The 24,341-nt window shown below is 43.6% G+C and overlaps 1 protein-coding gene across 3 annotated transcripts; it reads left to right on the top strand.

Moving 5' to 3' along the window:
* The first annotated feature begins 1,211 nt into the window (after nt 1-1,211).
* On the top strand, nt 1,212-24,331 carry TWSG1 (twisted gastrulation BMP signaling modulator 1). Of its 3 annotated transcripts, none has more exons than XM_059858176.1 (5): nt 1,212-1,361; nt 3,361-3,526; nt 10,435-10,534; nt 13,945-14,211; nt 21,813-24,331. In XM_059858176.1, exons 2-5 carry the CDS (start codon nt 3,404-3,406, stop codon nt 21,992-21,994), a joined length of 672 nt encoding a protein of 223 aa, XP_059714159.1. In that variant the 5' UTR covers nt 1,212-1,361; nt 3,361-3,403; the 3' UTR covers nt 21,995-24,331. The 3 variants fall into 3 exon arrangements, with proteins under 3 accessions (XP_059714159.1, XP_059714176.1, XP_059714169.1); XM_059858193.1 differs by having other exon boundaries at nt 1,234-1,361; nt 3,399-3,526; XM_059858186.1 differs by having other exon boundaries at nt 1,252-1,361; nt 3,342-3,526.
* Nucleotides 24,332-24,341: the final 10 nt, after the last annotated feature.

Genomic DNA, 24,341 nt, shown 5'->3' with positions numbered 1-24,341 from the left:
AAGTAACAGACATGACTGGAAGTGGCAGAAATACGAAAAATTTAGAGGCTAGCAAAAAGAACAGAAAAAAAAAAACTGGATTGCAGAAGTCTTGGCTGTGTTAGAAAAGAAGTGTGTGACAAAAATACTTGGTGTGCAGGAGACAAGAAAAATATTTTTGCAGTATCTTGTAAGGAAATCTGAAGACAGATGTTTCTTAGCATTAGCCTGGGTCTTTATAACGAGAAACAATTTCCCAGTCTGTGCAACAGTTTTTACAATTGCAACTTCTTAGTAAGTTTTATTGCTCCAAATGTTTCAATCCCATAGATACTGATGTCTTGGCTTCTCTGATTTGAATCCAAGGTTTGTTCCTTTTTTTTTCCCTTTTCTTTTCTTTCCCTGAGTTTACTCTGTGGGATGATACCTCAGGTGTTGTCTAAGGCCACCGGCCTGTGGATTTACCTCAACAGAGTGCCGGGGGCTAGGAAGAAGGGATGAGATGAAATGCGGTAGTAACGCGTTGGCGCGATAGCCCCGTTTCCCTCGCCAGGGTCTAGCTGCCTCCTGGGAAGCCCGAGAGCTCCTCTCAGTTTCTGGGTACCCAGCCAGGATACTTTTGTGTTTTTCTTCTAGGGACCAAACTTGTTACCTTGGTCCCTTGGAGCTTGGCACGTGGGAGGATAAAGCCGCCGTCCAGCCGCATTTTAGAGGGTCCTGGGAAAGGTTGTCCGGAAGCCCAGGGTCCCTTCCCAGTGCGGCCCGTGCCCTCCCCCGGGCACCTGCACCTTCTCAGCCATCGGGAAGTTCATCGCGTTCCCCGCTGGCGCTTCCAGGGGCGCTGCCCCCTGGTTCCTTTTCTCCCGCCTCACTCCAGCACAGGAGCGCTACCCCGGGCGCCCTCTGCTCCCCGCAGCGGCCGCTCGGCGCGACCCCCGCGCCCCGCTGCTCCCGCCCCGGCTTCCCGGGCTGCTTGCCTGCCCACAGAACCCCGAGTTTTGCACTCGGGTTGCGGGGGGATATTCCCTCGTCCTCCCCTAAAGAAGCCCCTCCGGAGGCAGTGGCCTGGCCGTCCCGTCCCGTCCCGCTAGGCACGGTCCGGCGGCAGCTCCCGTGCACCGGCCCCCTGCCTTCGCCTCCTCCTTCTCCTCCCGCCCCGCTCCGCGCAGCCGCCGCCCGCCGGGGCGGAGGGTCCCGGGGGGAGGGTCCCGGCGCCTGACGGTGCCCCGAGGCGGGGCGATGATGCGAGGCCGCCGCCTCCGCGCTGCCTGCGGCCGAGGGGGGAGCAGTGGGACGAGGCGCGGGGTTGCTGCCGCCGTCGCCGCCTCCGGAGCAGCGAGAGCCGCCTGCGGAGCGCGGGGTGCCCGGCCCCGGGCCGCCCGGTGAGCGCCGCCGGGGGAGTGCGCGGGGGGCGGCAGGGATGGAGCCGGTGGCTGGGGAGGAGGAGGTGGAGAAGGCGGCGGAGCCGTGGCTGCTTCTTTGTGGCAGGAAAGTTTCGGTGCGGCTCGGCGCGGCCGCCCCGCTGCCTGCGTGCCTGCTCGAGGAGGAGGAGACCCGCTCCCCATGCGGGGCCCCGCCTGCCCCGGGCCAGTTCGGCGCGGGGGTGCTCTCCCACATCTCCCTCCTTGTCACCGGCCTCCCGGCCCCTGGCAGTGCCATCTTTGGGGCCCGGGCCTCTCGGGAGCTGCGGCGGGGACGGGGAGCCGAGAGCGGGTCGATCGGCCGGAGGGGTTTCTTGGGGAGTTTTCTGCCCCGGGTGCGACCCCGGCGGAGCGAGGGAGCGATGCTGAGCCGGTGCCGCCGGGGTGGGCTGCGGGAGAGGAGGGGCGGCGGGCGGGGGTCCTGCTCCGGGGGGGCGCCGCGCCGGATAAAAGTCTAGGAAAGCAGCGGTCGGTGAATCGGAACTGGAGTGACGGGGGGAGGCCGGGAAAGGGGCGCCCGGACCCCGGTGCGCACCCGAAGGGTGTCCGTGGAGACGGCATCGCCCGGCCCCGCTGCTCAGGACCCTTTATGTAACACAGCCCCGCGCCCGAGCCCTGCGGGAGCACGCCTGGATCGCTCCCCTCGGCAGGCAGCGTGCTCGCCTCCGCTCCCGCGCCCGGGATGCGGCACCCGCCGGGTCCGGGCCGGCTGCTGTAGCTGCTGGAAGGAGGCGCGTCCTTGACTCCGGGTGGCAGGGAAGGAAAGCGGTGAGGGAAAAGATCCCGTGCTCTCCGTGCGTGCCCCCGGGTCTTGCAGGGGGATCTCCCCAGCAAAACTTGGTACAGATGGCGGCGTGCCCAGCACAGCGAGATTCGGGAGCATTTAACAACCCTTGTAAGAAGGACTAATCGGAGGCAGACTTTGAATGTCCAGATCGTGCCTTCATTCTCCACTTTTTTGCTCATTGAGGGTGTTGGGTTTTGTAGTTCATAAAACAGAAAAACGTTTCTAGATACCAAAAGAAAGCAATCCAGTGCTCCATTAGCATTCTTTCTCTCTTAGGAGAACAATACAGGCTCGCTGTAAGCTTGCCCAAACATGGGCTGCCTTTTATTATATATTGGTACAGTGCCTGGTGCAATAGGTCCTCTTTTGGCCGGGCTCACATGCAAAGAGCAAGTAAAAACTGAGTGGCACGCTGCTAATCGTGATATATTTGTCGCAAATACCACCTGCCGACAGGCTTGGCTTTCACAAAGGGAGAAAGGTGGAATGCTTTGAACAAACCCGGTTCCTGTCCGTTTGATGTAGCAGATGCTTGTCGTCTCTGGTTGACCTCAGACACTTGCTTGGCTTTTGAAAGTTACGTTGCTCAAAGTGTCTGGTGCTTTTTTTTTTTTTTTTTTTTTTTTTTAATGTTGGTGTCTGTAGATTTTTAAAAAAGAAGTTAACAACTTTGTGATTGGGTTGATAGCCTGTGTGACATCTAAGAGTCCATGTGAAAATAGCTGCCTGTCTGCATTAAAGATGACAGGGGCAACTTGCCTTGTTGTAAAAGGTTGCTCTGTAGCCTTGGCCCTGCAGACCTGCGTGTACCTTAGCCTGAGTAGATGCTACACAAAACCCATCTTTCTGCTTTGGGCATTTACAAAATTAGGTCTCCTTTGTTGGGTTTTCTCATCTGAGGCAGTTTTTATTGTAGGATGTCATATTTGATGCTGCAAACTTGAGATTTCTCACTTCAAGTTTATTGCAGTTTTAATCCAAAGGTGCAATAGCAGAAACTATTGCTTTGTACAAACAAGTTAGCTGGAGGAGGAGGGGTTGGGTTTGCTGTGAAGTACCCCAGTTTGCATTTTTAAAAAATATTCATATTTATTGAAGGAATTGAAAGGGGGGAATGGAATGGAATTTGACTTGTGTTCCAACGGCCTTTTCAGTCGCTGGTTCTTGTTTCAGTGCTGGTTGAAGTACTTGTGAAAATTGCTCACCCGCAGGAAACATGAGGTCACAGTACATCACGGCGCCCGCAGTCACTGTCCTTCTGTTCCTGCTGTGGATCCCATCATCAACAGGCTGCAACAAGGCTCTCTGTGCCAGCGACGTCAGCAAATGCCTGATACAGGTACGAGACCTGCGTCCTCCATCTGCTTCCGAATGTGCTGCAAACAGCCCTGAAACTGCCTCCTGAAATGATACAAATCACTGGTATTTCATGTTAAGTAGTGTCTCTGTAAAGAGGTTGGTTTGACCTCCTACCCACATAAGTGCAGATTTACAACCATTTTATAGACAGAGAATACCAAGTGCATATTTATATGGGCATGCTTTTTGGTTTTTTTTAATTGAAACTTTTTCAAGCCAATGATTATGTCTGTCTGAGATGTTGCCCTTACCTTTCAATTTGTCCAGTTCCTTAAGTCTCAAGCAGAGGGTCAGGAGTTGACGCCTGATACGCTCCATAGCATCAGGTTTGTACGCTGAATTAAAAGATGCCTAAAAACCAAACCAAATACTTATGAGCTGAACTGGTAGGAAATGGATGTTAAATTCATGATGCTGCTTTAGACTCACTGCATGTCTGTACAGTGAAAGAAAGAGAGCAGGTTGCTTTTCTTAGAGCAGGAGTTAAGAGATGTGGTGTGCAGCAGAACAAAAGGGCCTTTTCAAGCAAAATGACAAGCAGTTCTGGTAGCTACCAAGTATTTTTTTAGTCATGGTAAACAGAGCATGCTTCTTGACTCCAGACTGAGAAAGGAGGCTTCATGTGGTCAGCTGCAGCTTTTTTAAGAGCAACTGTTTCTTACTGCCTCTTTGTAGATTGGAAAGGCAATAACAGAGAGCCCCAACGTCATATGGCAGTAAGATGTGAGTGTGCTCACTGTAAATGCATGGTCACAGCCAGAAAAGAGATGCAGAAGTGGCCTCAAGCATTTCCATGTTTACTTCATTTTGCTGACTTCTGTCTAAAATTTGTCTGTGTTACAAATAAAACACTTGTCAGATTCACAGATCCTTCCTGTGGAATGAAGACTGACTGTAGGCTGAACCATCTTCTTCTGGGTTCTGCACTGCCTTTGGTTTAAAAGTGAAAAAAAAGAAATTGCTTCTTCTTCCAGCCCCACCAAAATCTGTGGAGTTGTTGAATAGGGGAGCAAGAACGAGGCTTCTGATTTTTACCTTTTCAAACAGAGCTCCAGTGGTTTCTCTGGCATGCTGGACATTGTGCACTGTGACAAACTGATGCACCTATAAGGCCCTTCTCTTGCATTTTTTAAAATCTGCTCCAGGATTGGAACATGTCCGAAGTAACATGCTAATTGTGGCATTGGATGTACGTGGCACTTAAATAGTAAATCCAGTGGTACAGATTTGTGATTCAGGGGAAAGTTATTGGTCCAGGTGCTGGATTTCATTTGATCTGGTGCTTGTTTCTCTGTAAGCAAAGGGGACAACAGGGAAGATATGTGTCCTTTTCCGGTGCCACTGATGGAGTCCACCATCTGTGAAAGAACAGATCTCTCCTCCTCAAGAAATCATCTGTTATCAAGTCAAGCTTGAGACAGCAAGCATTTAAACTTTATTTTTATGAGCTAGTCTGAATAGAGCACAGCCCAGAGCCCTTACTCAGCTGGCAGTAATGGGCTGAGGTTCAGCCAGTGCATGGAAATGGCTCATACAACTGTGTTTTCCTTGGATTATGTTGGCATCTCTGTAGCAATACAGCCCTGTGCATACAGAGAAACCACTGAACTGCTTTACTTGTGGTTGGTGTGTTCTCTCTTACTTTGTACAGGTGATGTGGAGTCTCTTTTTAAAGCATTTCCCTAAACTCAAAATCATATGCAATCTTCTGAGACCCTAAAGTAGCCTAGACCATGTGGGTTGGGTGCAGTTGCAAGGGAATTACTCTGTTTGCTTTCACCATCTGGCTGCTGTCTTCCTGCACACAGGCCTGACTTACCAGTCAGTATTCATTCTTTATAGAAGAACAGATCAGGTCAGACTAGTCTGATTGTGGACAGGAAGATATCCTAAAGCTTTGACTTAAAGTAATTGTCATCTTTCTTGGCTTTTTCTTTTGTTTTAAAACTTCAGTGTTGTTGTGGCAGAAGTGCTGCACTGGTATATGAAATGCATGTTCTTTCCTGGATAGATATGCAAGTAGAGTATATCCATGTACTTTTTTTTCCCTCTAAGCTCTTCTGGAGGAATCAGAACTCAAAAATAAAATACCATGTTGAGGGAGGTTGCTTGGCTATCGCATGACATTTTTCCCTCACTGACTTTTATCACTGTTCAAGTTCGGCAAAATCCCTATCTCGAAATCCAGATAATGTCACTCAGAGACAACTGGGGGAGCAAACAGATTGTGAGTGTTTGTCATCTGCATCTGTGTGCAGAAAGAGAGGCTGTCTGTCCTGGAGACAGAGGGACAAGAGACCTGCTCTCTCAAAAAGCATACGGTTAACATAAATATTTTTGCCAGCATGGCTAGAAGTCAGAACAGTCATTACTGCCACTCCTTAGGAGCTCCTCTGCTTAAGGGTGGTCCCTACATAAATATTTATTTTGTTAGATCCAGAACACTGCATGAGATCAACAACTCCCATGGATTCAGCTTTCCCTTTGCATCCTGGGCTCTGGCTTTATTGGTGCTCCTCTTTTTCCATAAGCAAAGGCCTGGAAGAAAACAGCTTGAGGCATCTCTCTGCATAAGCTCAGCCTTTGCTAAGAAACTTTGTGGCTTCCTGTAGCTGTTGAGAGAGCTGTGGGTAAGACTTGGGAGTGTAGAGAGTGAGTCCACAAAATTAGTTTGGCCCTTCAAGTCTCTGGCCGTAGCTCCTTCCCATGCCCCTGGGATTGGGGACTGGAGTCCATGAGCCACTGTTGCCGTGCATTCCAGGTGGAGCCCTGGGTGCACGCGGAGCGTGTGCTGCAGTGTTTATTGAGCACATCTGCTGTTGACTTGGCCGTGTGGGCTGTTTTGATGTTTCCATGTGTGGAGGAGATGAAAAGGCCAGTTATGCTCGCTGGGCGGGGGGGAGGGCATATTGTGTCCTTGCAACATGGAGGAAATCCTTGAAGGCAGAAACCTCGAGGATGAGACGTTCCCACAATTGTTCATAGCAAAAGGGTTTGAGGCGAGTCCCAGGTTGGCTCTTGAGGTGCAGAGCTCCTGGCAGGAGTCAGGCTCGGGTGGAATGTCAGTGCTGGGCTGGAAGCTGAGCTTTGCTACCTCATCTGCAACAGTGCTTTCAACTGTTGCTGCGCATAGGAAACAAATGGTGTTACAATTCAGGCATGGTTTTACGATCCTTCTAAAGAGAGGTTGTTTTGTGGAGAAAACAGGATTTTCTCACCTGAACTCTACAGACCTGCAGCCACCTCAGCTGGTGTGGTATCGTTCCAATTAAAATCTCTTTTCATCTGTCTTTTTCGCCCCCTGTTAATCCTGTGTACAAACTTGTCAGCCTGAAAGGATTTCCAAGACATTTTAGCCCTGTGGTATGAAATAAATGCCACTCCTTAACTTCAGGGCTTCAGCATCTAAAAATTACTTCCAGTGTGTGTTGTAGCTGCAGTATGTAACCCGCCTGGGTTAACAAAACAGTTCTGGTTGGTTCGCTTCCAGGAGATTTTCTGTTATTAAACTGTTCTAGGGAAAAAAGCTCTCTTTCACTCCCCCTTCCAGTTTGCAGAGATTTCCAATGCCTTCAGGTCCTGCATCTCCCTGCACCAAGAAAATATTATCTGAAATTTCAAGAAAGCTTTGGAAAAAATTCAGATGTTAAACATCTTCCAAAAATTTTTGTTTGCTCTCTGGAGCAGGAGTATCTTTATTGTACAAACATGCCTACTTCCTACTTAATACTGTATTTTTAAACTGTGAGGCTTATTTCTTGCCTAGAAAAATACATCTCCAATGCACCTTCAGTAGTTCAGCTTGGGAAGTTGCCAAGTTGACTGATGAGTAATATTTTCTTCCACTGACGCCTCACCACCCCCAGCTATCAACAAGGAACGTTCCTTATTCTGCCTTGCTTTCACCCACGTCTCATGCAAGCATTCTTTTAAAAAGATGTATCCTGTACTGGTATCCAGTGGGGATGAGTCAGGCAGGAGGACTCAAAACTGGTTGGGGGAACCATGGATGTGCAAACAGATACATGGAAAAACATACAGTTATTGCCCCAAAGTGGCAGAAGACTAATTAATTAGGTTGTTCTTTCTTCCTTCCTCTCCCTCCAACTTTAAAATAAAGAAACAATAATTAAAAAACCAAACAAACAACCCCAAACAGCGACAAAAAAACCCTTTAAATATTGCACTGCTCACAAGCCCTTCCTGTAAAAACAAACTTGTTACAATACTGGTAGGTGTAATGGTGCTGGCCCCAAGTCAGTGCTTACGCATGTAGATGCTAGGCAGAATTTTTTGTTAACAGGTTGCAAGTGCAGAATGTAAGGTTACATTTAATTCTCTGAGAGTACTCTTCCATAAACCTGAAACAACTTTAGTTTTGTGAACTTTCTGGCTTCTATTCATGTATTACATTTAATAGTTTGGTGAGAATTGCCTCTTCCCCCATGCTGGCCTGTTGGTGTCTTTAAAATGTAAAAATTGTTTGCCCAGTTTTACTGTTGAAGAATAAATTGGATATTTTCAATGCTTAATTCTTTGGTTTTTTTTAAGGTTGCTCTATTCAGGCTTTTTATTCTAAAGGCTGACAAAATCTGTTTATCAAATGGTAAGATAAATGTTTTAGAAATGCATCATTAACTCACATCAGTCATCTTTCTAAGTTTGTGGTGTCTCGTGTGGTGGAAAAATGTATATATTTTGTTAATCGGCCTGTTTTCTTCTTTTACTAGGAAACGGCACAGTTTGTGTGGAAACAGTGATAGGTGCCATTCATAAATTTCAAGGATTAAAAAGTAATAAATCTTTCTAGTTTTCCACTCTGTAAATAAAAATTCAACACTTGCAAGGGCTGCCTATTTCAGAAATGTGTGTGGAGCAGGGGTTCACTCTCCATCAGTCAGTGGGGCAAACCGGTCACAATTAACTCTACAGGCGAGAGCGTTTCTCAGCATTACGTACCACAACCAGTAGCTGGTGAATTTTGTTTCTTTGCTGGATACAAGATGACTTGTAATCTGGGATGAAGTGAATAGAAAAATAAGGAATCAGTGGATTTATACTGCATTAGTACATTGTAGCTTGTCTGCAGCACATTCTAGGGCTTGTTCAGTCTTGGTGTGGTCCAGGGAGCCTTGCAGCTCCATTTGCTGTTCTGGAGGCCTCTCCCTACACAGACTTTGCTCTGGCCTCCCTCTCTGAAGTGCACTCCTTGGTCTTCTGTGTGCCCACATGAGTTGGTGTAAGCAGGGGGAGGCCACTGTGCAGCTCAACAGGCTGTGGATATTTGCAGTGGCTAGTTTTGCAGGGTAAAGAGAGAATAGGAGTCATACACAATCAGGTGCAAGACTGCACCTTGCTGTGCCTTGCAAATGTGTTCCTGACATTTGCTATAAAAATGCCTCTTTCTCCCATACCTTGTTCTTCTTAACAATAGCAAGCAAAGAATTAATATAAAGTGGAATTTTGCCCAATTTGAGCTTTTCCCAAGGTGCTTCAGAAAGAAACCTGACTTTGCAGGTGACATTGGTACCTGCCACCAATGTAAGGAGAGATGCCCCTGACCCAGCTGGGGTGGAACTCCAGGATAGGAGAATTTCAAACCAAACCACCTTCCTGTCCTTCTTGCCTGTCCATGAGCATCTCCTGCAGTGTGTCCCTCCTCTGCCTCTGGATAATGGGATCAAAGAGTGGGGATGGGCATGATCTTCTCCCTGGCCTGGTTTGTAACAGATTTACCGATGGCCCTTCCAGTAAAGCTGGGGGTGGAATGATCCCGTGATCTGTGTTTCCAGTAATGGGATTTGTTTTCTTCCCAGTTGTGTGTAATGTGAGAGTTAGACAGACGTCATCAAAGCCAAATTCTTAGACAAGACAACCAAAGGGACTTCTTGGCTGGTCTGTGTTTTGCGCTATGATGTAATTCAAGGCTGTGAATTATTGTCATGCAGCCGCAGTCTTTTGGCCAAGCTGGAGTTACTAGTATGGATTTCAGTTAGAGGGAAGGAGACTGCCTGGTTTTTAGATATTCTTCATCCCTGTCGGCTTTTTCCATGCTTTGAGTCCACAAGTGTGTGTCTCCGGCAGGACTGCTAAACCAGAGATTTTGGGTTTAGGTAGTAGGAACAGAAGTATTTGTCTTTATGTTTCCACGCCTTTTCCATCTTTTTAGGCCATTTCACTTTCTAGAGGCTCTAGAAGTCTCGTAGGTATCCCAAGGTGTCAATTTGGAGGGACCATAAGGTTGTTTTCATAAATGCAAAAATGAATCATCTAGACCTGGGGCGGGTGGGAAGGGGGGAAAATCTGGTCACTAATGTTGCAAACAGAGAGCAATGTGTAACAAGTGTTTGGAGATGCAGAAAATCCGGTGGTCAGATTTCTTAAATGTGTAAGTTCCTCTTAGAATCCAGGGATAAGTGTGATGGTAGACATCAGCAAGTCTTGAGTGGGCACATGTGGCTTATAGTAGCTTTCTTTTTTAGTTAAATTATAATGTACGGTCACTATTTATATATAAAGAAGCATCTGTCTCCAAGTTTCCTGTTGTGATGGGAAAACATTCAAAGAACTTGTAGATTTAGGCATGCACATGCACAAAAGTGCACACACATTTCCCATGAATAGGATTTTTTGTCTTTTAAATGCTTGCTTCAGATTTCTCTTCAGAATGTCACCTTTAAAGAAAAAAAAAAGCAAACTCGCAAAAGATCCTTTTGTAAACTTGGATCGGTTTTTGGCTGGAGTTGTTTCACCATTTACTCACTGTATTAGAGTACTAAGCTTTTTTAATGCCCTAATTTGAGTTGTGGCTTGAGGAAAAATCACTCTGCTGTGTAGTTATTTTACATCTGGGATTGCTGCAGTGTAATGAATGTCTGTTGATTCCAGGAGCTGTGTCAGTGCCGCCCTGGGGAAGGGAACTGTTCCTGCTGTAAGGAGTGTATGCTCTGCCTGGGCACACTTTGGGATGAGTGCTGTGACTGTGTTGGTAAGTTTGCTCTTTTGGGGGACTTCCTGCCTTTTTTACATTGCTTTCTCCTGCCACATGCTGAGCTCACAGTCTTAAAATAGAAGTAAAACACTGTGACAGAATCTGTGCTTTAAAAGCCTTACAGCTCGTTGTGTGCGTATGGAATAAATTACTGGGGAGACCCAAACATCTGCAAGCTGTGTCTGCTCTACGGAACTGGGAGTGGCAGTAGTCCAGGTATTGCTTGTTAAATGTCATCATAGCTGATTATTAATTTTGTCTCTCAAACATAAAACTCCTGTTTGAATTGTCATCTTGAGGTAACTCCCCAGTGCCTGCTCTGTGGGGTTGGATGCTGTGTTTCTGTGTTTCTGAAGGTTTCTACCTGTAAAGGATGCATGGGACACCTTTAGGATTGAGTTGGGACTCCTAGTAAATATGCATGGCCCAGTGTTTCCACTATTCTTTTATTTACAAAAAGAGCTCTTTGTGAAGGGTGAGAAATAAGCAGACAAGGTCTTCCTGTAGGACTAGATGAGTCTTAAAAAGAATACATTGCTCCTGACAGGTGGTGTTCAGAGTGCCCAGATCTTTGCAAGTGAGTGCTCTCTCAGCTTAAGAAGGTTGCATTCTAATTCTGTTTCTTGTTTTATATGCAACAAAACCTTCATCTTCCTGTGGTTGTTGTAAGCCTCTTTGTGCCACCATCTAAAATCCTGGCTTCCATGAAAGAGATGCATCTTGAGTGTTGTACCTGCTCTCAGCTTTTCTAGGTCAGTTTTCTCTGAATTCATGAGGTGAATTTTGACACCTGATTAGGTGTCAAAATGCCCATTTTCGGTGCAGATTATTTCCCTAGTTTAGAACCTGGTGTAGAAAGCAAGGCATAGTGTACTGATCTCTAGGGAGAAGAAGGACCTATCTCTTGGGATTGTGAAGTCCACACACAAGCTTCTTTTCGTAAATCTGCAGGTGACTCACTGTTCTGCTGCTCTTTCCCACAGTGTTTTCCTGGAGAGGAGTTAACAAGGTTTCGGGTTCAGTTTCCCAGTACTGAGTAAACTAAAATTTCTCCTGATGGTTCTTTGGGTGTCTCAGGCCTTTTTGGATTCTATGGCACAGTCCTATTCTTCTTCTCTTCAGTGTAGGATCATCCTTGCTGTAGCCTTATTCAAATGGGGAAGCAGGAATACATGCCATATCTGACTCCCTAGACACAGTTCTTTGCTAATACCTGAGTTGATATTTTAAGTTTCTTTATAAGTTGATCATGTCTAACGTAAAAGCAGATGGACTGTTGTGTCTTAAAGATGATGTCTGCCTCGAGGGCAGGAATTACCTCCTATCCTCCACCACTAACTCTACTAGTGCTCAGTTGATGCCCCCATGTTTTGTGTATGTTCTCTCCCGTTCTCTGACAGGGAAAAAACATGCTGGAGGAGAGAGAACATTCAAATGCTTTTAAAAACAGTAAGAGTGAAGGATCTTTGTGAATGAGCATTTACCCATTAAACTATAAGCAATGATTTTTTGGTACCATCTTAAGGTAATATTTTCATACTGCATTGATATGCACACAAACTTGTATAGATTCTGCAGGATTTTGGTAAACAATCTTGGTGTTAATTTTTTTTTCCCCTTTGTGTGTCCTTTTTAACAGTGAAATTTATTTTCAGAATCCTACCTGGCAGAGATCTGGTCTGACAGGTCTAGAAAGGCCCACAGGTTTCTGTTTCACAACATTAATACAATGACATCAACTAAAGCATACATCCCTTGATGTATCTGTACAAAACTCTTGCCTGGTTTGATATCTTCTTAACTGATTTTCATGTGGTTATCCTCTATTGCAATTGTATGGTTAATACAGTGCTTGTTAAAGCATTGTTAATATTAGTGCTTATTAAAGGGTGGTAAGGAAGGGCTAGAAATTTTTTATTAAAGCAATGAGTCTAGAAAGGTCTGTGAAGAACAAACCTAATTGAGAGGAGCAGGAAAACAATCATTTGCAGTAGGGTGGCTTTGTAAGTGGAATTGTATTTTACTATGATCTGATGTTGTTTGGAAAAGAGGTTTATTGCTTTTCCTCCTCTGTACTTGGCTCACCTTTTTATAGGAGCAGACTGTCGTGGAGTGCTCCTATTACCAAATGCTGATAATGCTGACCACTTGCTTAGGATTTGCTGGATCTCATCTTAATCACCATGGACAAACTGCCCTCTGCTTTGTTCACTACAATAATCCATCTACTTAGGTTGAGAAGATTATGGGTTTGTATAAGGCTCTAGTTAAACAGAATTATTTGTGAAGCCAGAGTCCTAGTGGATCTGTGGGGCAGGAGATACTTCTCTGGTTGTATGAGGCAGGTAGACTTTGAACATTCATGTCTCATATCACTTTAATACTTCAGGAATTGGTGTGCCTTGCAGCTGTAGCTGTCTAAACCTGCGTCTGTGAAACTACCCAAAATTATATACAGATGGACATGAGGAAAATGGATTTGCCTGTCTCTTGACAGGTGACTTCTAACAGTGTTTTATCACTCCTGAGTTTAAAATACCTATGCAGATACAAATTTTCTTTTTAATCTTGGTAGTTTCCACAGAATTGATTTAAATTTAAATACTCTTTGGTTTAATTGCTAGTAATAAATATTAGTGTTTAAATGGTTAACAAAAAACTGGAACCAGCATTGCAGATCACAAAAACATTTTGTAGGAATTGGCAATGTGAAAAAAGATTACAAGGTTTCAAAAAAGATACTGCAGAAGATTTTGAAAAACAAGGAAGTAACCTAGAAATGAGTATTTTGCCTGTTGTGGCCCCTCCAGCTAAGTAGCAAAATGAGGTTCATCTTGGCTGTCTCTACACAAGTAAAGTAATTCAGACTCATGCTCTGTCCTGATAGTGATCTTTGTATCTCTGGCAGATGACTAAAAAGACCTAGTGCACTGCTGCAGCAGATGAGATGGAATATTTGGATTGTGATCAAAAGTTTCACGTACCTCAGACTTATCAAGATAGTCCCTTTCTTCAGTCCTAACCTTGCATTCCAGGCTTATGCTATCGATTATACTGTGCTTTGTAAAATCTCTTCTCCCTGGGAAAACAAACCTTCTACTGAACCCTCCATTTTCTAAGCTGTAACACTGACAGGGAAGAAAAGTGCTGTTTAGATGAGGTTTTTCTTTCCACAAGTCACAGGTGTGTTTTGTAGAAGTCTGAACGATCCAAAACCTGCTGTTATGGGAAACTTGTCCTCCCGTACTTGATAGCACTTCTGCTGTTGGGCTGAGAGTGGGATAGATATGAAAGAGCTCTGTTCTGTTCCGCAAAAAAAGAAGCAATTTTAATTCTCCAAATATTCCTACCTGTTTCAAGGAGAGCTTAGGGAGTTCTGTGTAATTTACTGCTTGTTTCCTCTGCAGGTATGTGCAATCCTCGCAATTACAGTGACACACCTCCGACATCCAAGAGCACTGTCGAGGAGTTGCATGAACCAATTCCTTCCCTTTTCCGGGCACTGACAGAAGGGGATACTCAGCTGAACTGGAATATTGTTTCCTTCCCTGTGGCAGAAGAACTGTCACACCATGAGAACCTCGTCTCCTTTTTAGAAACAGTGAACCAGCCACAGCATCAGAACGTCTCTGTTCCAAACAACAATGTCCACACACCTTACTCCAGTGACAAAGGTAATGAGTGTAGTGTCTAAATCCCTAGCATCTCCTCTTGTCTCTTCCAGGCGTCTTCTCAGTGCATGTCCTATACTTCTCTATGCTCGCTTCTTTTCCCATAAGAATGTGTGAAAGGTTCAGCCTAATTTTGAGCATGACATAACAGAAGGAGTGAGGCAAAGGTGTTGAGGAATGTGGAAGATGGTGTTAAAATGACTGATGTTCTTAGGAGACACTGAAGCACGCAAGTTTATCTCTATAATTACTCCTGTGGCATGAGGCAGTTTGTTCATGTTGTTTCATGTGCACTGGCAAGGTGTGTTCTCTGACCTAGAAACAGTTACCTGTAGCTTAGGAGACAGGACAGACCAGAAGCTGAATCCAAATTACATAGATGTGCAGAAGTAGGCAACTGAAACATGGCTTAAGAGGTCTGACAAAACCACGTGCCATAAGCTCTTGTATCTGGAACAGTTGTTTATTTATTTCATGTGAGCTGCTGTAACTTGAAATCTTTAGAGGGATGTTTTGTATGAAATCCAGGATTAATAGTAAACCTAAGCAAGATTAGAAGGATTGATCCAGGAAGGATGTGACAGACTGTCTTCAAAATAAGTAACTTGGTGGTAGGGGTTCAACTTACAGATTCATTCCTCCTATTTCATATTAAGTTTTTTATATTCTTTCCTTCGGTTTAGAAGAAAGACTTCAGGATACTGTTAGCTGTGGTTGAGTAGGGGAAAGATGAGAAGTTTGAGTTAGTGTTGACAGTGGTATAAAAAAAACACTGTCTGTTTCTTGGTTTCCATACTAAACCTGAAACACTTTTCCCTGCAAATCATTACGTCAGACTTTAAAGAATCTCATAAACAGTTCATAGTGGAATTGCTGCTTAATAGGGGAAAAAGAGTATCTGATTTACTAGTGCAATTAATGCTTTGCTTCCTTCCCAACGTACACTTTAAATATTCGTAACCCCATATGTTGGTGTCGTGATGGCCCTTTTATCTCATCAATAAAAGATACTCTAATTGATGGACATGCTGCTTTTCCATACCAGTGTGAACCAATGACCTAGTTGTGTTTCTGAGTAGGACTGCTGCTGATTAAATGGAACCATAATGGCAACTTTTTTAATTTCCTTTGGCTAAGGCACATTAGAAAAATAAATTAATTCCAGAACTAGGAAACCAGATGGGCAGAAAGCATCTCATTCATATGTCTTTGATGTTATTAAAATGCTTGCTTGCTGTTATGAGAATAATGTACAAAGTCATGTAAAATGGAAAGCCACAAAAAGCCCTGTGTACAAAGACTACAGTACTTACAATAATAAATTAAACTCAGGGGAAAAAAATTATGTTTAGTACAGCCTTGAATGTATCCCACTTAGGTACTGCAGTCCCACAGCCTTGAATGTATCCCAGCCTTGAATGTATCCCACTTAGGTACTGCAGTCCAGATGGCTGTTCCCTGACAGTCCTTTACTACCGTACCAACAGGATGGGCTAATGATAGTTTTGGATTAAACTTAGAATTTGAATTGCATCTCAAGGGTGTGGAGCAGTTTTGAGTTCAACAACACAGACAAATACATAACACTGCCATTTTTTCTTAGTCAAAAGTCCCCTTCATTTCTTTTACTAGGAACATATTAGAGATTAGGCTGAGAGAGCTCTTACAGGAATGATGACAGTCCAAAAACAACAGTTATATTTGGAAATAGTTACCAAATGCCACTGGCTTTCAGGCCTCAGCAGACACTTAAAACAGAAATAAATGTCAGAGCCTGTTCTTGTAATCATTTACTGTGCCTTCTCCATCTTAGTGACCAGTGAAGAACTGGAAAAGATAGCAAATTACTTTCCACATCCTATTCCTATACTTTTAAGTATCTAAATGTGTAAGCCTGCAGAAGAGTCTCTTTTCTTGGTCACAGTGTAGATAACTTTGTAGTGCTCTGCTTTCTCCAAAGTCATATTAAATTTGCTTATGAAAATATTGATGATTTGAGCACTGAGAACAGAGGAGGTGGAAAGAAATATTAGTGTCTGGCCTTGGTCAGTTGATGTTTATTATGGTGGAAGCAGGACAGCTGGACATCCAAGAGTTGGATGTTGTGTGAGCCCTGGAGTAGCATTGTTTCTAACACTGTTCTGCTGAATTCATTGGAAAAGCCATTATTAAAAGGTGGTGGGGCAGCAGGTTGGGACTGAAGAGCCTTGTGAGCATGGGCACAGTAAGGCAGCTGAGGAAGCTCCCGGTGCCTGATGGCTTCTGCCCATGCAAAGTTCGGTCACACAATTGGGTCACTGCTTTAACAAGCTGGCAAGTGTTAGAGCTACTGAAAGAGAGGGAGGTTTTGTGAAGGTGTATGTGTGTGCTCAGTGGCAGCAAGCACAAGCTTAGCCTTCAGTGGGAGAAACAGGCCATGTCTTGACCCTTTCCTTATCCCAGAAATGTTGCTAGGCTTGAGGGCAGGGCTTGCAAATGGAGATACCCTTAAGGTGACTTGCTAAGCCATTGTCTTTGAGTCTGTGACAATCAGGGATTTGAAAGAATATTCCTGTGAGCAGGCACACAGATGCATTATGTTTCCTTTACAGTGCTGTGCCTCCTCCATTTTGTGGTTCTTCTGTGGCTCCTTGCTTGCTTCCCTCCAACATGGTGTGCTGGCAGCAACTGATGGCATGGCCTGTTAAGGGAGAGGGGCTAATGAGAGGTAGATTTTGTAGGGGGACAGTGGTGTCTGTGCTGTCTTCTGGAATACATTCCAAAATTTGGAAAGGCTCTGGCTTACAAATATCCCTTGTCACATAGTGTAACACAGCTCTGATTTCAGCTTTACTGCGCGTTCTCGCAGGGATCACAGTTAAGCTGGCCCAGAGTGCCAGACTTGCTTGATGCAGTTCTGGGTGACTGCCAGGAAAAGCAGCACCAGTCACAGGAACCATGAGCTTTGTGCCTGAGTGGCGTGGAGCCACCACCAGGGAGGGTAGCTGTGGATCCGGGAGGAGGTGGGGTGCGGTGGGATTTAAAGCATTCCTTTCTCGCCCCGGCCTACTCTGAACCCAGCCACCAGACCTTGAACTTCCCCGTTATTTTCCTAATGAGTGTCTTCCCTTTCCTCCTGTGAACTGACTTGTAATGTTTTAGCTGCCAAACTTATGCATGCGCTGCTGGAGCTGCTGTAGTTCTTTGTATCAGTTGTTTCTGGCACTTGAGCCTCTACTTCAGAGAGGATTGCGATGGTTATTAATGTGGAGCTACATTTGTTCATTCTCTTTGCTTTACTTCTAGCTGATACCCTCAGAGCTCTGAACTGTGAGTTCAGAGATTTAAATAAGCTTAGTTGTTTCAGATGATGACAGGATGTTGACGAGAAGGAGAGGGGAACTAGATAATTTTTTGGCAATTGATAAAACAAAATCTGTGCTGTAGTTAAGGATTTATAACTTACACTACTTGGTGACACAGGGGATGGTGTCTGGTCTGCAATTCCACGCCTCTCCAGTGCAACAGGGAGAGGAGAGCTAGAATTCCAGTGAAGAGACATCTACCTCTGTAGGTAGTTTAGGAAGATTACTAAAAAAAAAATAAAGTTTATTTTTATAAATTGATTGACATAAAATTGTCTTGTTCAAAAGTAGTAGATTATGTAAATGGATTGTTCATAATCAGTTGCAGGTTAATCTCCTTGTTCTTGTTTTCCCCTCTTCTCACTACTGCACTAGACTTGTGTTTTATCTAGTGGAAGGTGTATCCCTGCCAACAGGAGAGGGTTTGGAACTAGATGATCTTATTTCCCTTCCAACCCAGGCTGTTCTATGATAAAGTGGTATGACCACTGGATGGACAGTTACCTTTTTAAAGAACTTTTAGAGCTACCAATAAAGTGGCCAGCAGACAGCTGAAGTTACACAGCACATATAACTTCAAAGATCCCATACAGCAAATTATCATTAATTGGGAAAGCTCTCTGAGTTGCTAAATTTTTCTATATTACACCAATACGGATAGTTTTATAGCAAAGCCTGGTAGTTTCTTCTCTTCACTTTTAATTTAGGCTCAATTATTGTTTCTCCTACACAACCTTCACTGAGTATGAAGTGCGAGGGGGAAAAGGTGAGAAATTATTGTTCCGGGAAAAAAGTTTACTGCTGCATCCTTCTCCCTCCCTGCATCTGCAGTCTGTCATCCTTAGGGTGTGAAAATTGGCAAAATGCAAATGAGAAAGCTGTTACTGCACTAAGTAATATTGTTTTTATCTACACTGAGGGAGCCAAGTGATGACTCCGTAATTAGCTTTGTGAAACACTTTAAGTACTCTCCCAGGTCCCAGCTGAGCCTGTAGGTATGTATTTTTTCCCCTGTGTAACTCTCTTTTTGCAGTCTATGGAGCAGGATTTAGTGCTTGAAGGGAGGAATTCTCCTACTTTCAGTAATTCAGCCTCCACATGAGCACAGAGGCATTGCTGAGGGATCATGAGTGCCCTGTGACAAACAAAGTGCACCCTGGACAATCTGACTTGTTCAGACCTGGCAAGTCTTTCAGTGAGCAAGACGTCACAAACAATTTGGTAACATATACATGGAGCACATCCTCCAGCTGCTTACAAGAGCTGCTTGGGACCAGATGGATCTACTGCTGGATCTGGCCTGCCACATGCAGTCTGCTCTCTCCCCTTTGCAGCATTTTTGTACTTGTCCTCGAGAACCTAATCCCCTTGACTTGTATGCAGGAAATAAACTTTCTTCTCTACTCTCCAGTCAGTCAAGATTAATGTCCTTGGCTGTCACTGCCACCATAATAAGGCTGAATTTTGGCTTTGGTCCTGGGAGGGTGATTCAGGAGACCAGTCTGCAGTCTCGCAGGAGCTGACTGATGCCACCTAGTTTTGCAGGAGTTATAGGCCAGTTGCTGCTGCTCCTCTGGCCTCCTTTTTCCAGAGAGATGTCTCCCTGTTCAGTGTCATTGATCTTTACATCCTAGAAATCACAGGCTCTCCTTCCTCAGGAAGTTTATTTCATTTCTGCAGGCATTAGCTGATAGGCTTCACCAGGACTTGTGAAGCAGTACTAACACTGCTGAGGCTGTCAGAGATGAGGTTAACATGAAGGTGAGCACAGATGTCTCCTTATGCAGAAGGGACTAGACATTCTCTGGTGTGAAGACATTCTGTAAGTGCTGGGAGCAGTTAGCGCGCCTCAGAGTGTGCGCAGCTTTCCTGACAACTTCCCTGACTTACCTTAGTCTTTCCTTTGTGTGTTGCAAGTTGGAGTGCCATGATCAAGAGATAGTGAGCACTTCTGGAAACCCCTTGGATGGTTGCTTCCTTTGAAGAACTGTTTCACTCCCGTCTGGAGATAGCCATGAGTCATTTTGCCCTCTCAGGTTTATCCAGAGACTAAATCAGTCAGCTGGAGATGACATCCCAAAAGATGATTTTGCAGGAAGAAATCTTTCAAGATTAGCCAGGATTGCCTGTTTCAAGGGAGAGGCTCTGTGCCTCCAGCTGACACCTTCTAAGACTATGGAATTTAAGATCAAACTTAATGTAGTAACACTTCAGTAGAAAACTACTAAAAAGGAATCAAAGGACTGAATAGAGATTTAAAGAAAGGATATAAGGAGTATGAGTAATGTGCAACAGAGGCTTCTGTAAGACTCTTGTGCTTGAACCCCAGCACTGACTTGGATGACTGATGGGAATGAGAATACTGTCTGGAGACTTGCTCCTACATTCTCATCCTTACCCTTCCACTAAAAACTTCCTGTGAGAAGTGAAGAGAACAGATACCTGGGGCTATCTGGGGCTTCTAGGAATGGATGGTGTGTGCTTCTTCTTGGGACTACGGCAATCTGAACTTTTTGTCACTGGTGATGAAATGCTGCCAAGTCCTTGTGCATCCCCCATAGAAGTTGGAGCTCTGTCTGGCTCTGCCTTCTTGCCTTCGAGGCTGTGGTGGCTGCATCTCCCTACTACTTTTCAGCTTTGGCTGAGCACTTTAGGTGTACACCTATCACTCTGCACATGGTACCATACTTCCGTTCAGCTCTTTCCTCTTCCCCTCTGTGAATCAAACATCCTTATTGAAGCTGTAGATATGTTGGTTGTTTTCAGGTAGAGATTTTGTTCTCTGAGAACTCTATTCCTCTGGTTGCTTTGCCTCAGGATATATTATAAGGGCTTATAGAAATAGAAGTGCCAAGAATGGGACAGGACTTACACAGCCACAGTGGACTTTGTTGATGTTTCCAGCAGTACTTCAGGTACTGCAAGATTTTTTTGACAACTGCAGCACAGCTTTTCTGGGAGCAGGAACTGCTTCAGCTCTGGGTCTGCCTCTCCTACCCAAGATCCCTATTGCCTGTTGCATTGTATCTGGTGTCTGCAACACATGTACATCAGTTTGGAGGCTGACCAAGGCAGTGAATACTCTATTGCTTTCAGTGGGCTGGCAGCACATCCTCTGACCTTCTTGCAGCTGTTTTGGTAATAGCATAATAACTTGACAGTGATCAAAATCAGTCACTAAAAAAAACCAAACCAGACCCACTGTCTTGATTTATTATTTAAGTTTGTATTACTTTTTTTCTAATCCACATTGGAATTTAGATCAGTGGGTTTCTCCCAGATGCACCATGAGTCGTAATAGGCTAGAAAGCCCTTTGACATCTCCTGCTCACAAGTTGGTCTGATCTGCATGAGGGAGACATTCCTGTTTGCAGACAGCTGCCAGTTGTGCTTTCCCCAAAGTCTGCCAAGTTATGCTCTGGGTTAATGTTATGTAATCGTGGTCCTTTGGAGGATGAACAAAGTTTTATGGTATAATCACCTGGTCAGTACAGAAGAAAGATGGTGGAATCTGCCAGCTTGGAGAATTAGAAGTGGACTGAGGGGGGGGATGGTTTTATTTTATAGTTGTGGTGAATGCCTTAGCTCCATTTTGATGTTGCAGCACCAAACTTCATGGCATTTCAAGTAATTGCATGGGTGTTAGAAGCACGAAGTCAACACTTAGACAGAAGGGGTTTTTTAAGATTAGTATTAAAGCTGCTGGTGTTGCTAAAAAATAAGGAAGAAAAAAGTGTGCAGTTTCATGCTGATGAAAAAAGGATTATTTAGGTCTGTGATTTAATCTGACTAAAGATCATTGTGGAGTTTGGGGGGGGGGGGGGGGGGTAGAGAAACATTTACAAACCCATAATGGTTGTTGATGGTTTCTAAAAATAATTTCTCTAAACCTGAAGTTCTTTGTGGTAGCATATTACCTTCAGAGGACCCCTTCCTGCTTGCAATTTTGGCATAGCTCATCCTTACGATCTCGTAACTGGGGAACAAAACTTAAAAACATTCTTGCCTATGAATATAGAAGTAAATTAATCCAGGAGGAGATCAGAAAACAGGTTGAGTCGTAGATGCTGAAAATTCAAAGTTGATAGATTTTACCTTGTCTCTCCACCTTGCCTTTCTGCTTTTACTGTCACCTTTTCTTCCTTATGCCTCATAGTCCTGTAAGTTTACAATCATACTTCTAAAGCTGCTCATTTAACTAATTTCTAACTAACCTTTAAAAACACTTTTAAACCAAGTTTTTTTTCTCTCTTGGTTTAGAACACATGTGTACTGTGGTGTATTTTGATGACTGCATGTCAATACATCAGTGCAAGATCTCTTGTGAGTCCATGGGAGCTTCCAAATACCGATGGTTTCACAACGCCTGCTGTGAGTGCATTGGGCCGGAATGTATCGACTACGGCAGTAAAACTGTCAAATGTATGAACTGCATGTTCTGAAGCATGAAAATTGTAATATTCCAATACTGAGGCCAAAGTAATCTCTCTCGGTTAAAGAGACGGGGATTGCAAATTCTGCGTTTTGGTGGAGTGCCTGCTGGTTGCAATTAAATGTACCTGGTTGAAAAGAGGATGTACAAAATCAGAGAACTTTTTTTCTTTTTTTTTCTTTTTTTTTCTTTTTTTTTTTTTTTTTAATTCATATAAGCAAGGCTAACTAATAGATGTTTAAATACTATGCTTTAAACTTGTTTTTCTCTATTTTTGCTCAAATGGTACAGTCATGCTCATCATTGCCGTTCTGATTGTTTTCCTTTGATTTGAAAATATTGGCTTTCAGAACATAGTACTCTATCTTGTAGTTTAGAGTAGGGAAACTTTTAGAATACGGTGATGAGATTTCCATTATTTAAATTCAACAAATAAGTAAATGGCTGCTAGGTTGGAGGGAGGGTGGATGTTGTTTAGGTGCTGGGTTTTTGGGATTTGGTTTCTGGTTTTGTTTTTTAACTTTATTACCTTCCAGTGTTTAAGGTTATCTTTTATTGTGGAAGTGATATTTGGAGAAAAATTAAAATTCATGCTTTCCCTTCAAGTTCAAAGAATGGGCTGTCATGGATAAAATCCTAACTTCTTAGAAGGGCTGCCCAGCAAAACACCATGTATGGGATACTTTTCCTCCAAGTTTCATTTGCCCTGCTCTCTTTTCATTGGGGCCTATGACGCATAATTTATGCATTACAAAAATTCATATTTTCAGTCTTCTTTTAGATCCCAAAATAAAGCTAAGTGCTGTTGCATTTCCCACCTCTTGCACTGTTCTCTAGGGTTGTTACACCCTGAACATTTAGTCCAGTAAAGGAAACATGAAAGGCTATGATGGATTTAATGACTAAAGGAATAAAGAATGAAATTATGGGAACAAGCAAGTGGTACAGGTCTACCAGCTGAGCAGCTGGCAGCAAGCATGTTCCCATTTAGTAATTTCCTGTGAATATTTATTCCAAAACATTTTTTTTATTATGAAATTTCTTTTTTTTCCCCATAAATTTTTGTCAGTGAAGAAGGGAATATGTGTCTGCAAAGGAAAAGTTAAAGTGCTCTGAGTTTAGAACATTGTGCATTTTTCTAAGAGTTTTTATATGTTGACAGTTGCATTGCAGTTACTATGACCAGTTTAAGGTGTCCACTGATAATGGTACTAAGTACAAGAATAAAGCGTATGAGTAGTTAATGGTCAGCTTTTTGTATTTATAATAATGTAGGTTTTAACTCCTTCCATTTTTTATGCATATATGCATATGCAAACACAAAAAGGAACTTGGCTATTCATTTTTCTCTCATTAACCTCAGCTAGAGGGATTAAACTGTTTTCTAGTTACACCTGTCTATCTGTACCATGTACACATGAAAGCAGTCATATTACATTTATTTTGTTGAAAAATTTTCCTGAATGTTTTCTTCAATTTTTTTTCTCATTATACAGTTCTTTCAATATGATGGAATAATAATAATAATGATAATAATAAAAAAGAAAAATCTACTCTGGTTAAATAATGTTACTTTTTTCAATGTCTTTTTCAGCTATAAAGATGTACTTGAAAGGTGAATGTTATTGTTTTGAACTAGTGGATTATGGAATGTTTTCATACTTTAAACTTACAGTTAAGTGATAGAAGATCATAGACAAAAATAGAAAAACCTATATTGTAATGGAGGAGTTATTCTTCCTATATTTTACAACTCGTGTTATATTTTCTTCTGCTAGAATTTCTTAAAATGAATGGAGAGGAAGCATATCTTAAGAGTAGCCATGCCTGTTTGTAGCTGGAGGGTGATGCATCCATGTTCCTGACCGAGACAGGAGACATGTAGCAATCAAGCAAGCAGGAGGTCATTAGTGTGCTTCAGGGTTTTGCAGTCTTAAGTTATTGGAAATATGAGGGTAGCTCAGAATCTTCTTGGGGGAGGAAGAGGGCTGATGTTTCTGGTCAGGCACCTGCTGCCCCAAGGATCTGTGACACTGTCTCCATTTACATCCTCAGAATTTCGTTGTGAGGTCAAATCAAGTGGGGGTGGGAGGGATGGGAGAGGGGCCTAACAGGTATCCAGGGATTCTGTGGGGAATGGCATAAAAATGTAAACGCAGTTGTGTGTAGTGGCCTGAGAGAAGGTAGTGCACACCTTCTGGGGCTTGCCTTACTTTTTGTAATTCCTGATGCTGTCTAGAGTTTGCTGAAATTGTTGTGTGTACACAAATGTCATGCAGCAACACCCAGTGTATTTTATGATGATGAGTGTTTTAAGAGGTATTTTAATAAAAAGACATTACTGGTTCTTGTGTGTT

This window comes from Haemorhous mexicanus, chromosome 1 (genome assembly GCF_027477595.1).
Source record: "Haemorhous mexicanus isolate bHaeMex1 chromosome 1, bHaeMex1.pri, whole genome shotgun sequence".
Taxonomy (NCBI): domain Eukaryota; kingdom Metazoa; phylum Chordata; class Aves; order Passeriformes; family Fringillidae; genus Haemorhous; species Haemorhous mexicanus.
Note: the sequence above shows the minus strand (reverse complement) of the source record. Positions and strands in the feature narration are given on the sequence as shown.